Genomic DNA, 11,497 nt, shown 5'->3' with positions numbered 1-11,497 from the left:
GGCAGAATGAGGCTGTCGGGAGTATGTTAGAGAAGCAGGTCCGCAGGCATCGCCCCCTAAGGCTTTCATGCCTCCACACATAAGAGTTACCGGGGCCGACGTAACTGTCGGCGCTCGGAATTTGTCCTGTCAAACCTGGGCCGATGAATTACCTTGGCGATAACTTCATGTCAGCCGGGAGGGTCGATTCGAAGTCAAGTCGCCTCGCAGCCATCTTGCCCCAAGATCCTTGGAAGCTTCCATCGATTACTCGCCAGTCCGCGTTGATGCCAACCACGCAATGGAGAACTCAACGCTGACCCCTGTGCGCCGCTGGGTTGAACTCTCCAAGTGGTTGTCAGTGTTCAAGTTGAGCGTTTGGGTCCAGCCAAAACAGCAGCAGCCGCCATCTGATAGGTGTTTCATGCAAGGTAGGGCAGTATTTCTATCTCTAGTCATATACCTGTGCGAACCCAGAAACTCGGTCTAAAATACCTGTGGTAACAACAGTCGAGGACTACCCGAGAGGTTATCCACAATACTCGGCTCTCATCGCCGCTCACGACCCCTTCCACATCTGCAGACGCTTCTCCAACCTCCGCATCCGTCTACTTCTACTCAAGCAGGACGAGGTGTTGGTGCTGGAGAAGAGGCTCAGCGAGATCGACGAGCGGGTCTTCTCCTTCTGAGGATCCATCCGATACGACACCGATCCTGAAAGGACGCAGGTTCTCAGTGACATCGACAGCGCCCTCAAGGACTACGGTATGAGCCTTTTTGGATTGGGAACTTGATGGAACCATCTCTCGCGCGTCGCGGTACCGATAATTTTTACTAATGAACACCTCAATGGCTAGACGCGTTTGTCGAGCGCAACAGCAAGACGCTCCGGTACGATGTCGCACGGCCAGGTGATGTCGACAGCCTCCGTAATTGGGTTGATAACATGGGGTTCCCCGCTAGCGATGAGACCGAGTACCTCGAATGCCGCGGTAACGGCGAGCTCGTCACGCTGGCGACCCAGCGAGGGGAGGACCCAACCACGCGGCTCGAGACCTGGATAGAGAAGCGAGTCATCTGGCTCTGTCGCTGGTTCCGGACGCGGCTACTCAGCCAAGCATCCAGGGACGAAAACGTTTTCATCTTCCCGGGCGGGCTGATACCGCGTACCGCGCGGACCATGGTGGCGTGCTTTTTCATTGCTATCCTGCTGGCGCCCGCTGTTATCTGCAGTGTCGCGCTGACCGGCCTAGAGGCGCGGACTGTCGTCGTAGTCCTCGCGACGATACTGTTGGTCGTTGTCCTCTCCGCCACGACTAAGGCGAGGGCGGTTGAGATCTTCCTCGCGGCTACCGCGTTAGTTCCTGTTTCCCCTCTTCCTCCATGAAGGCACACCGCTGATTAGCAGCTCGATGCTAGTTACACTACTCTGTTGGTTGTCTTCATCGTCAACACCAATGCCTCGCCAATTAATGGACGCTAGTCGGATGACGTCGGCAAGAGGGTTTTTTTCAGATGTAAAGTGGGTTTGGCTTTCCCCGGTAGACTACCTATAACGTCTAGGCGAGGTTTTGGTTGCTCATAGCAACATGCTAGCATCTTTTACTTGAGTGTGTTGGGAGAAGGGGAAAAAGGGAGGGGGGAAAGGGTTGGGGCCGGGTTCGATAGGTATGTACAATACCTTACCCAGGGTACCTGCCTTCGCAGGGAGCTTTTGCTTTTGATAGAGGGGGGTATTTAAATTTTAATACCTCAGCATCTAGAGTCAGATAGACTATCACTTTTATTCAAATAGGCTGGCATCGATGAGATTCTAATAGAGGGGGTCTGCACCCCTTATTCTTAGGCCTGGTTTCAATCTTCATCGTCCAAGGTGCCTATCATTCACACTCGCAAGCAGTCCCTCTACGGTAGGTACCTAAATACCCACTTTTTGAAAGGAGTCGAGACCTAACATCGACATACACTTGTATGTCTTCCAACCCGGGGAAAAGCCCGCGATTCGAGAAGCCAGCACGGGAAGATTGGGTAACTGCGCTGCCAGCCATTGGGTTATGTTGCCATACGTATGTATGGCTTAGCCTGCATGTCTCAGACTTTTCGGGGTCTAGAATGAGGAAAAGAGTTGTTGTCCAACGAGAGTATGATATGTGATAGTTGAGGCTGGAAGCAATTGGAGAGGAGAGATTTGTGGCTTAATTACTTTTGCTACTGTACCACGGGAAACCTTGGATTCAAAAGCTTGCCTAGAAGTTAGGCACTTGAGCGTACATGACCTAAAAAGGTTATTAGTGGTAGAATGCAAGACCGTTCTAAACAGCATTGTTGAGCCTCTTTTCTCCTTTTGCTCTAACCTCTCTTCCCCGCTAACTCAACTGTTACACTCGGATCTCTCTACAACAACTAACAACCAAACGGATAAGCTTGAAGAAAGGTACCTTGCCTAAATAAACTATGATGAAAGCGCTACGACCACTCACCCTCTTCGCCGCCTTTACGATGCCATATCCCATCGCCGCCGCAAAGACGATCCGCGTCTCCCTCGGCAGCCTCGTCTTCACGCCCGACACCGTCACGGCGGCGGTCGGCAACGTCATCGAGTTCAGCTTCCCCGTCAACAACAGCGCTACCATGAGCGACTTCGACACCCCCTGCACACCAGCCAAGGAGGCGGCGGGATTTCACTCAGGGTTTTTCGCTACTTCTAGCAGGCAGAACGTATGTTGTATACCTTACCTTACATACACCTAACTCCCTACCCCGTCTTCCATCTCCCATCTCCCACCCAAAACTCAAAACTACACCTCCCCTCACTAACAAACAAACCCAAACCCCTTACTTACTGCCCTAAAAAACAGAAAACCGCATTCCAAATCACAGTAAACACAACAAACCCAATATTCATCTACTGCGGCTTCCTCACGCATTGCCAGAACGGGATGACCGCCGTCGTCAACCCGAACGACACCCAGACGCTCGAGGCCTACCGCCTCGCTGCGAAGGAGGTCGAGCGCACGATCGTGCTGGACGGTGGGGCGTTTGGTGGCCGGCTCGTTGCTGCTAGGGAGGGGTCTCCTTCGCCGCCACCGTCGCCGTCGCAGGCTAGTAACCCTAGTGAACTGAAGGGAAATGGGGCGGGAGGAGTTTTAGCCGTTGGTTGTGGTGGTGGTGCTGTTGTTGTTACGGTGGTGGTTATGGTGATGATGGTGCTCTAAGGGGGTTGGAATAGGTAGCGAGATGGTGGACGGTGATGAGATGGGAGTTAGTTCAGACTGTACCTTAGGTAGCCACACCGACATTTGCCTTTTGTATAATGGGAAATGAAAGCAAGGGAGTTGTAGACGGCTTGTTGGAAGGGGGGACTGAATGATGGGCTGTGATTCATGCTTAGCCGGCTATGCCTTGACAAAAGGTAGCGTTGCCCTTTTTGTAAAAAAAAAACATGCTTGTACATGCTGAATTCGGAAAGGCAAAAACCGTGCAGGAAAAGCTCAAGACAAAATTAGCCACAACTCACCCTAGCTCGGAACTGCGAACGATAAAGGAAATTTCGTGAGCCCGGACTCGTCTCAGACGACCAGGCTGTTTTCATCTATGAGGTTTCTAAGGAGGGAGATGGAGGTATGTGTATCCGGGATCTGCAAAAAGTTTGACGCTGTCGGCTTCCCGATTGCTTGCGCGGAGATCTCGTCGCTGCCAGATCATGGAACACGGCGGAAACACCAGCGTCTAAAAAGGAGCGAGGCGCATTCGAGGCCATCGAGGGCAGCTGTCGAGGGCAGCGCGGGGCCTAGCGAATTGAAGGGTGGCGTGTCCAACCAGCTTGCCCCGGCGAGGCTGACCGACATACTGCCTTTGCGCACTCACCCCGCGGTAACGCTGCTCGAGGCAGATTGTAGAAGTCGGACTGGTCTGGCGTATGTTGGGACCCTTCCGACCAAGGGGCGCGGTAAGGGATTGTCGATGTCGAGGATTCGGCGGACGGAGAGGACGGCTGAGGCTGGCGCGGAGAAGGTGTAAGCGATTAGCGAAGCTCTCAATAGGCGACCCGGGGAGGAGCTTGTCGGTTGGTTTGTCGAGCAGCTCGTAGCGGAGGTGCGCAAGTTCGACGAGCTCCGGTGAGAGCGACCCGACATGTGGTTGCTAGTCTCCGACTGCGTACGGAATAGCGTGGTCGTGAATCGGGGCGCCCGTGCGCACGCAGAAGGGCGATCATGTCGATTAGCAGCTAGCGCGGCGCGTAAGCGAGTCGAGGGCCGCCTTAGGTGGCGCGTGCTATTGTGCCTCGTCGGGCGCTCGAGACTTGATGTCTGGACCCAGTTCTTGTTCCTTGACCTCTTTGTCCGGCTCAACCAAGCTTGCCCGGCTCGCCCATACGGCGCCCGGAGGGGGAAAACGTAGTGGAACTATAGCACCGGCCTGGCGGATCGAGGGGCGCGGAGACCCAACAAGTTCAGCCTGGCGCGGTAGCGGGCTGTGAGGATTTGTAGAGAGCAGCAAGGGGCGGTCGAGGTTGGCCGGAGAGGTGTAGAATTCCATGTAATTACCCTTGGTGCGTGTTCGCCCATTTCCCCCCATTTTCTTTCTTGCGAGCGAACGACATCTGATATCAGCAAAATGGATCCGGCTTCCCCAACACCACACCATCGCCACCTATCATCCTTGGAAGGAACTATCTATTTTTCCCCTGGGCCGGCCTTAGAGACGGGTAAGCGTGCTCGCGCAAAGCAGCAATTTTACGGCATCATCGACCATTTCCAAGGTTCAGATAAAAGTCGAAACAGCCAATACAACCGCACTCTGCTCGTCCGCCTCACATATAAGTATACACGCTCGGAAGAGTCTCAAGAAATTTTCCTGCGCGCTTTTTTTCAGGCTATGTCACTCTCGATTGACGGCGAAGACGATGTCGACCTTGAGGACACTGAAGAGGATCTCCGCTTAGCCCTGTCCTGCTTTGCAGACTATCTCTTAGATAACTTTTTCTTACCTCGTAAGAATCACCGTTATTTAGATCTTCTATTCATTAACGTCTTATAGTGCGTGCTTCATTCCACAAGACGCCGCAGCCTTCACCGCAAATACATTCCGCAGTCCGACAGGCTCAAGGGGGTGGCGTGCAAGACTTTGTTGGGACACCAGACCAAGTAGCAAGCCTTCAAGGTGACTGTCTTCTACACAACCGCTACCAATACGTGATTAGTCGCCGGTTCGATGCGGAAGAAGCGAACAAGCATCTGATGATGCATGGCGACAAGGCAAAAGACGAGAACGGGAATTTACTTGTTGCTGGCCCTAGGTTTTCGCGTCTTGAGGTGGCCCATATTCTTCCTCATTCCCTTACAAAAACAGGAAATAACTCCCAGCTAGTCTGTTCTCATCTTACCTCAGTAGAGGGATAAAATAGCTGACCTTGTAGTAGCACCCTTCCAAGAAGGCTGTACTTGACATCCTCAACATGTTCAACAACAGAGTCATCCACCTTATTAAAGGCACCGACATCAACAGACTAAGGAACGTAATTACACTAACCCAGAGCCTCCACAGCTGGTTTGGTAACTTTGATATCTATTTCAAGCCTGTACTAGATCAAGAGCACACCTACCGGATTCAGTCATTCCTCCACCCTATGGTTACACCAGATCTTCCTGTAGTACATAAGCTCCACTTCACCAAGAGCCGGACTATTAAGCCCCCTTCTCAATGCCTTCTTACACTTCACCACGCGATTTCTCACATCCTTCACCTTTCTACGGCGGCAGGTTACATTACAAAAATCCTAAATGGTATGGAGTGGAAGGACACACGGACAGATGAATCGACCAAGTTAGGTCGCATTGTAGCCCTTAAGTTTGGCGGCTGGTCAGAGGCGGTCCATACCTAGCATGGCCCGATACCAATGACCCGCCATAGACCGCATGGAACATAGTGTAGTGTGGGAGGACTCGACGCAGCTCAGCGCTCTGGTGAACGTCGCCTTTGCAGATAAAAATATAGCAGTGGATGAGTGCATCAGATCAGGAAGGGCGTTGGTAGCACTGGCGCACTAGGTATCTAATCCTACACCCTTCAGAAGAGTTCTGAGAAGCGCACTTCCAAGAACATCAGATAATCTTCGAATACCACCTTGGGCACATGGCGGAACCACCGGCGCCTAAGCAGGAGCGACGCATGCTGGAGCTGGAGGAGTTTCCGGGAGGGCGCATTGTCAAGTGTCGATAATGATGACCGAGCTTCATTGGAACTCTTCGGGGCTAGAACATGGCGTAGCGGGTCTCGTTTCCCTTCATGGGCGCGACGTCGTCGAGAATGCAGTGCAGAAGCAGGTTGGTTCTGGGCACGAAATGCAATACTGCGAGACCGCCTTGGCCTGCGGGGAGTCGTAACGCTCAAGAGCCACACAAATCTCAGCACCGCTAACGACAGCTGAAGACGTAACGCCTATGCCGACTGCATTATTTGGTATATTCCCGGTGGACAAAAGTATGATAACTCCCTCATGCTGTAAGTCGGTGCATTCTCCATATTTACTGTTTAACGTCTAACTATGAAGGTCCCGACCACTATTCCCTCACAGGTGCTTTAGTGGAGACGATAACGGAGTGCGTGGAGGTTCAACTTCGAGACCCAACTTCCCGTCACGACATACTCAAGCTACGGAACATCGCCTACAAGCCACACCGCAGACTGATGAAGCTGTCGGAGGTCTGGCGGACGCTTTCTGGAGGTCGTGCTGCAGCCGAGGGCGGCTGTCGGTGACCTCAGCATCTGATGGCGCTGAAGGGATACGAGCGATACTGGAGTAGAACCATTCCGCGATCGCGGAGCTGCGGCGGAAAGGAGGACGTTGCCACGTTGGATGCTGACTCGCGAGGCCGCCTGAACTTACATTCCATAACCTCGCGCATGCGCACTCGGTCGGGCGACGTCGTGACGAGCACGTCGTCGAGCTGCAATGCGGTGGCGCCTAGTCATCATCGTCGCCCACACGTGCCAGTTGGGATTTTCTCCTCGGGTTCTCGTGCCAATGTTTGGTCTCGAATAGGAGCGCGCGCTGTTGCGTACGAGACGCTAGATTACTATCCAACATCGAGGGTGGCTGTCGAGGGCAGCGCGAGGACTGGCGGATTGAAGGTCGGCGTGATGCCTAACGAGCTCGCCCCGGCGAGGCTGACCGGCAGCCTTCGTGCATCTACCCCGCGGTAACACTGCTCAAGGGCAGAATGTAGAAGTCGGACTGGTCTGGCCTATGTTGGGGACCCTTCTGACCAAGGGGCAGGGTAGGGATTGTCGGTGTCGAGGAGTTAGTAGACGATGGGCAAGGAGAGGGTGCAAGCGATCGGCGAAGCTCTCAAGCTTGTCGGTGGTATTGCCGAGAAGGTCGTAGCGGAGGTGCGCAAGTTCGTATGGCTCGGCGAGGCGGCTGGTGGATGAAAGGCAGGCTCGATGATGTCGAGGGAAGACGAGGTGGGGCCGGTCGAAGTCGTGCCGGTGACGACACAAAGCTTCTACTCCGGGAGGAGCTTGTTAGTGGCCTTGCCGAGCAGGTCGTCGGGAAAGCGTCTCAGCCCGTCTCGAAGGGGTAATCGGAGGATCCAAGCGGGGTACTTACGAGGTGGTTAAAGTCGGGGCAAGCAATCTGCTATATCTGGAGAAGCCTTTCGTGGCGCGGCAAGAGAAGCGCCAGTCTGGGCCACACCGCACTGCACGTCACGAAATCCAAATCTGGCGCCTGAATCAGGCGAGCAGAGGCTCCAAAGATGCAGGCTCAGAGGGCGCATTTGTCACGAGGATGGCCGAGCTTCGTGGAACTCTTCTGCACCACAAGGGACGAAAACCGGGCCTCAAAATACTTCGCCTCGTTCGGCGGCGAGCTCACAGAGGGGTGCAGTCGAACATGAGACAAGGGGAGATTCGGTCCACCGCTGCAGGACCCACTAGCGCGGCAGGGGAGCTTGGACCACAGACTTTGCGTACCGTCACCTAACTTCGCATACTAGGCCGTCAGCTAGCTCCGCGCAGGGGCAGCGCCATTTTTAACCCGACGGTGAAAAAAAAATAAAAAAAAATTGCAGGGCCGCGCCAAGTTGCGTGCCAAGGGTCGATACGTCACTGTCCTTCTTAGCAAGGACAGCCCTTCCACGCCACCCTTAAATCCGCCTTTCCCAACCCCATAACAAGGTAGGTTTCTCACCGTCAGATCTCGAGGCGATGTTCGAGATTTAGCTTGATTAGTGGTGCGTATACCCCCTTCCCCCTTCTCAACCACATGGACTGACCACCATCGCGCTGCGCGCGATCCCTAGCCCGCGGCAACCTCTCATCGTGGGACACCTCATCATCACGCCTACCATTCCTGACCCCACACAGCCTAGACCTCCGCCCATTAGCGCGACAGGCACTGATCAAGATCTGCATAAGTTATCGACACTTTCAGGACATCCCACTACCCTCAACAGCACCCTCGACGGTTACCAGCACCAGTGGGGGTGAGCAAGGCTGTCAAGAGAAGGTTAGGCTTGCGAGAGGGGTGTCAAGGAGTGAGATAGGACGCTAGATGAGCGCTACCTCGGTCGAGGTGTGAGCATCAGGCTTCTCCCGGGGACGGCCACCTACCAAGTGATGATGACGTCCGGGAAACGCTACCTTATACATCAAATTTCGCCCATCACCTCCAGCTCACCTCCTCAACCGCCTCGAATCGAACCGTGGTCTAATGCGCGCTGCGAGCCTACACCGAGATGTCCCACAATACCTTCCCTCGAAGAACTCAGGTGCTTAGTTAAGGTCACCACCTACAAGGACAACGTGTCGGCACGCTCCATTAGGGGCGGACGCTCTCGGCACCGCCAAAGGTGACCTAGTTCCCTGGCTTCGATCTATCACATACAACCCTACAAGCTGCCTCAAGCAGCGTTACCACGGGATGGCCTGCCACTAGTGACGATAGCGACAACGACAATGCCGTCTCTCAACCCCCAGTACTCTTCATGCTCTCTAACCTTGCGTACCCCATCAGCATAGCCGTCATCGCCATCAGGCCATGCGTTTCTGGCCGCCAACAAGACCACGGCACAAGCACAAAAAACAACAAAACTCAATCCATCGATCAGCCCTCAATTCCCAGTACAACCCCCCATAGCTTCACTACAATGACTGACTACCCTGCCCCGTGCTAACCTCCACCTAGATCTCCTACTGTACCCGGCCCCATCCACGCGACGCAATCCGCGGCGCCTGTGTCTGACCACGCTACCTCAAAGATCGACGCCTCATGCCACAGTTCCGCTTATATGCCTTGCACAACCCCGGAGGCACCGGCACTCTCTGGCCATTACGTGACGCGACGGCTCGAGACGGATACGCCGGTTGCCACCCACGGCACACGCGCCAGTTGGGGTTTAGTTTGGTTCCGAAGAGTTCCACCGGAGCCCGGCCATTCTCAACACGCCCTCCCGGGGCTGCGTCCCTGCGGACTTGGAGTGAGCTTTGCGGCTCCCCCAGCACCGACTCGCCATGCGATAAGGACGTCATGACCAGAAAGCTGGGTGGCGCTAGATCAGAGATATGGCAGAGTTGTAATAATGCAAATAGCGGGAAGAGTACAGTAGCTACCGGCGAAAGGCAGTAAAGCATTCTTCAAGACCTTCCCTGTTACGGCCCAGCTCGTACGCGCTATCGACGGCGCCACGCCCGGCTGATTAACGCGCTTGAGCTGGTGACGGCAGGGACGTCACGCGCCTGCCTGAGGCGGAGCTACGGCATATCCAAGCCAGCATTGGCACACCGCCGCAAGCTGCGCGTCGCCAAGCTCCTCGCCGACCAGCGCATGCCGGTTGGGCTAGGCGACTTCGTTGATAAGCTTTCTCCGGAGCCACCGAGATTCGGTGCGCCATGGTGCCAATCCAGGTGTCAGGGGCGTTCAGCGTGTGACACAAGCCCAGCCTTTGGTAACAGCTGTAGGACTAGCTGTAACAGTGACTGCTGGGTGAGTTGCTAGGTTAGTTCTTGGTTTCCAAGCTGGTTCTTGACCTCCTGGGCGTACGTGCGTGGCTGTTGAAGACGTAGTTGTCGTTGCTGTTTGTCTAGCCGCTGGTTTTGTTGTAGTCTTTGTGTCGAGAACATCGTCATACTCGGCTTCATCGGCATCAGAATGAGCAGCAGGCTCAGCATCGGCGATCGCGTAGGGTGGATGCCATCGATCGCTTCGTTCGCCGAGCTCTAAACCGCTTCCTGACCGCCTGGTTAGCTCGAGAAAACGTGCGCGTAGTGTTGCCTACCTCTGGGGACTCCATCGCGAATGTTGCGCAGTTGAGAGTTGTTGTTTGCGTGTTGCAAGTGGAAGGACGTCGGCGTAGTCAATTAAATCAATGCGGCTAGCAATGTAGGTCACGGTTTTTGATGGGGCAGAGGGTGGGTCATGGTGCAAATAGACCGATGTCATGGTGAAAAGAGACATTCTCTTTCTCTATTGTCGTTGGAGTGAAGGAAAGCGCAGCTGGTAATGGTGGGAGGCCCCAAAACTAGGTCCTCGCAACTGCACGGCCATTTAGGTTAGGAGATAAAAGGTATATCGTGCATGGAGATGTCATGATCCGAAGGATCCAGCCAATGAATAAGTGGGGCCACGTGGAGGGGAGCCAATCAGCAGCTAACCAATCAGAAAGGACCTAGGCAGCCAGGGACCCGTGGGACCAAAGCCAGGTCCACGGAGGTACATGCCATTCATTGCGTCTATATAGGAACCTTGTGTTCACCATTGCTTTGGCTTGCGAGTTGGAACTCCAAGTAAAGCAATATCACGTTCGGGTACCATACCTTGTGGTAGCAATCCAGATTGTGATATTCAGACCAAGACCCCTTGCTTGAGACTTTACCCCTTGTGTCCCTCGATACCTTAAGATTCTATCACCTGCTGTCACCAACCCCTCAGACCTCCACACGGTTACCTGAACCTCCAACATCCAACGCGTGACCCTCTGGGAGTTTAGGATTGTAACATATACGCTGCAGTAATAACAAGGCCAGACTTAGCCTTTACAGTATCACGGTTGACGAGATTCAATGCCAACCCTAACCCAGTACATCACAAAGCCGCAGACCAAGTACTACACTACCTACACCAGACTAAAGCCCTGGTATTACAGCTAGGTGGGAAAGACGATTTCGTCGTGGCCAGCGATGCTTCCTTTGCCGATAACTCCATCAATCGAAAAAGCTCACAAGCTTACACCATAGAACTGTTTGATGGTCTGATTAGTTGGAGCGCTAACAAACAAGACACCGTTACCACATCCACCACGGGAGTTGAGCTTTTTGCTCTAGCCCAGGCTGCAAAAGAAGCCCTCTTTGTGAGTCGCTTACTTACAGAACTAACAGTCCGGCTAGACGACAGCCGTATCAAGATTCTGTGCGACAACAAGCAGACAATCTGGCTTGTGATGGCTGAAGTGGCTACCTTGCAGACCCGACTAAGGCATGTGGATATTCACAACCACTGGTTACGCAAGGAAGCAAA

The 11,497-nt window shown here is 54.0% G+C and overlaps 4 protein-coding genes across 4 annotated transcripts; 3 read left to right on the top strand and 1 right to left on the bottom strand.

Moving 5' to 3' along the window:
* Positions 1-280: 280 nt before the first annotated feature.
* Positions 281-1,366, top strand: B0T26DRAFT_672329 (uncharacterized protein; the record flags this gene model as incomplete). Its single annotated transcript, XM_060439436.1, has 4 exons — positions 281-410; positions 490-653; positions 708-744; positions 837-1,366. The coding sequence occupies 4 exons, from the start codon at positions 281-283 to the stop codon at positions 1,364-1,366; spliced, it is 861 nt and encodes a 286-aa protein (XP_060300546.1).
* Positions 1,367-2,496: 1,130 nt separating this feature from the next.
* On the top strand, positions 2,497-3,041 carry B0T26DRAFT_605630 (uncharacterized protein; the record flags this gene model as incomplete). Its single annotated transcript, XM_060435815.1, has 2 exons — positions 2,497-2,697; positions 2,838-3,041. Coding segments are annotated over 2 exons (405 nt in total), but the record flags the coding sequence as incomplete, so codon positions are not given.
* Positions 3,042-4,596: 1,555 nt separating this feature from the next.
* On the top strand, positions 4,597-5,863 carry B0T26DRAFT_638007 (uncharacterized protein; the record flags this gene model as incomplete). Its single annotated transcript, XM_060436982.1, has 3 exons — positions 4,597-4,972; positions 5,020-5,348; positions 5,402-5,863. 3 exons carry the CDS (start codon positions 4,597-4,599, stop codon positions 5,861-5,863), a joined length of 1,167 nt encoding a protein of 388 aa, XP_060300544.1.
* A 3,331-nt stretch (positions 5,864-9,194) lies between these two features.
* On the bottom strand, positions 9,195-9,795 carry B0T26DRAFT_142684 (uncharacterized protein). The gene has a single exon (XM_060433409.1). It carries the CDS (start codon positions 9,613-9,615, stop codon positions 9,232-9,234), a length of 384 nt encoding a protein of 127 aa, XP_060300543.1. The 5' UTR covers positions 9,616-9,795; the 3' UTR covers positions 9,195-9,231.
* Between the last annotated feature and the right edge of the window lie 1,702 nt (positions 9,796-11,497).

This window comes from Lasiosphaeria miniovina, assembly GCF_030549165.1.
Source record: "Lasiosphaeria miniovina strain SMH2392-1A chromosome Unknown B0T26scaffold_2, whole genome shotgun sequence".
Taxonomy (NCBI): domain Eukaryota; kingdom Fungi; phylum Ascomycota; class Sordariomycetes; order Sordariales; family Lasiosphaeriaceae; genus Lasiosphaeria; species Lasiosphaeria miniovina.
This window is presented reverse-complemented; position numbering and strand designations above follow the sequence as displayed.

Excerpts from the sequence above, each read along its gene's own strand:
- B0T26DRAFT_142684 (XM_060433409.1), bottom strand. The coding sequence starts at position 9,615 with ATGCTTTACTGCCTTTCGCCGGTAGCTACTGTACTCTTCCCGCTATTT.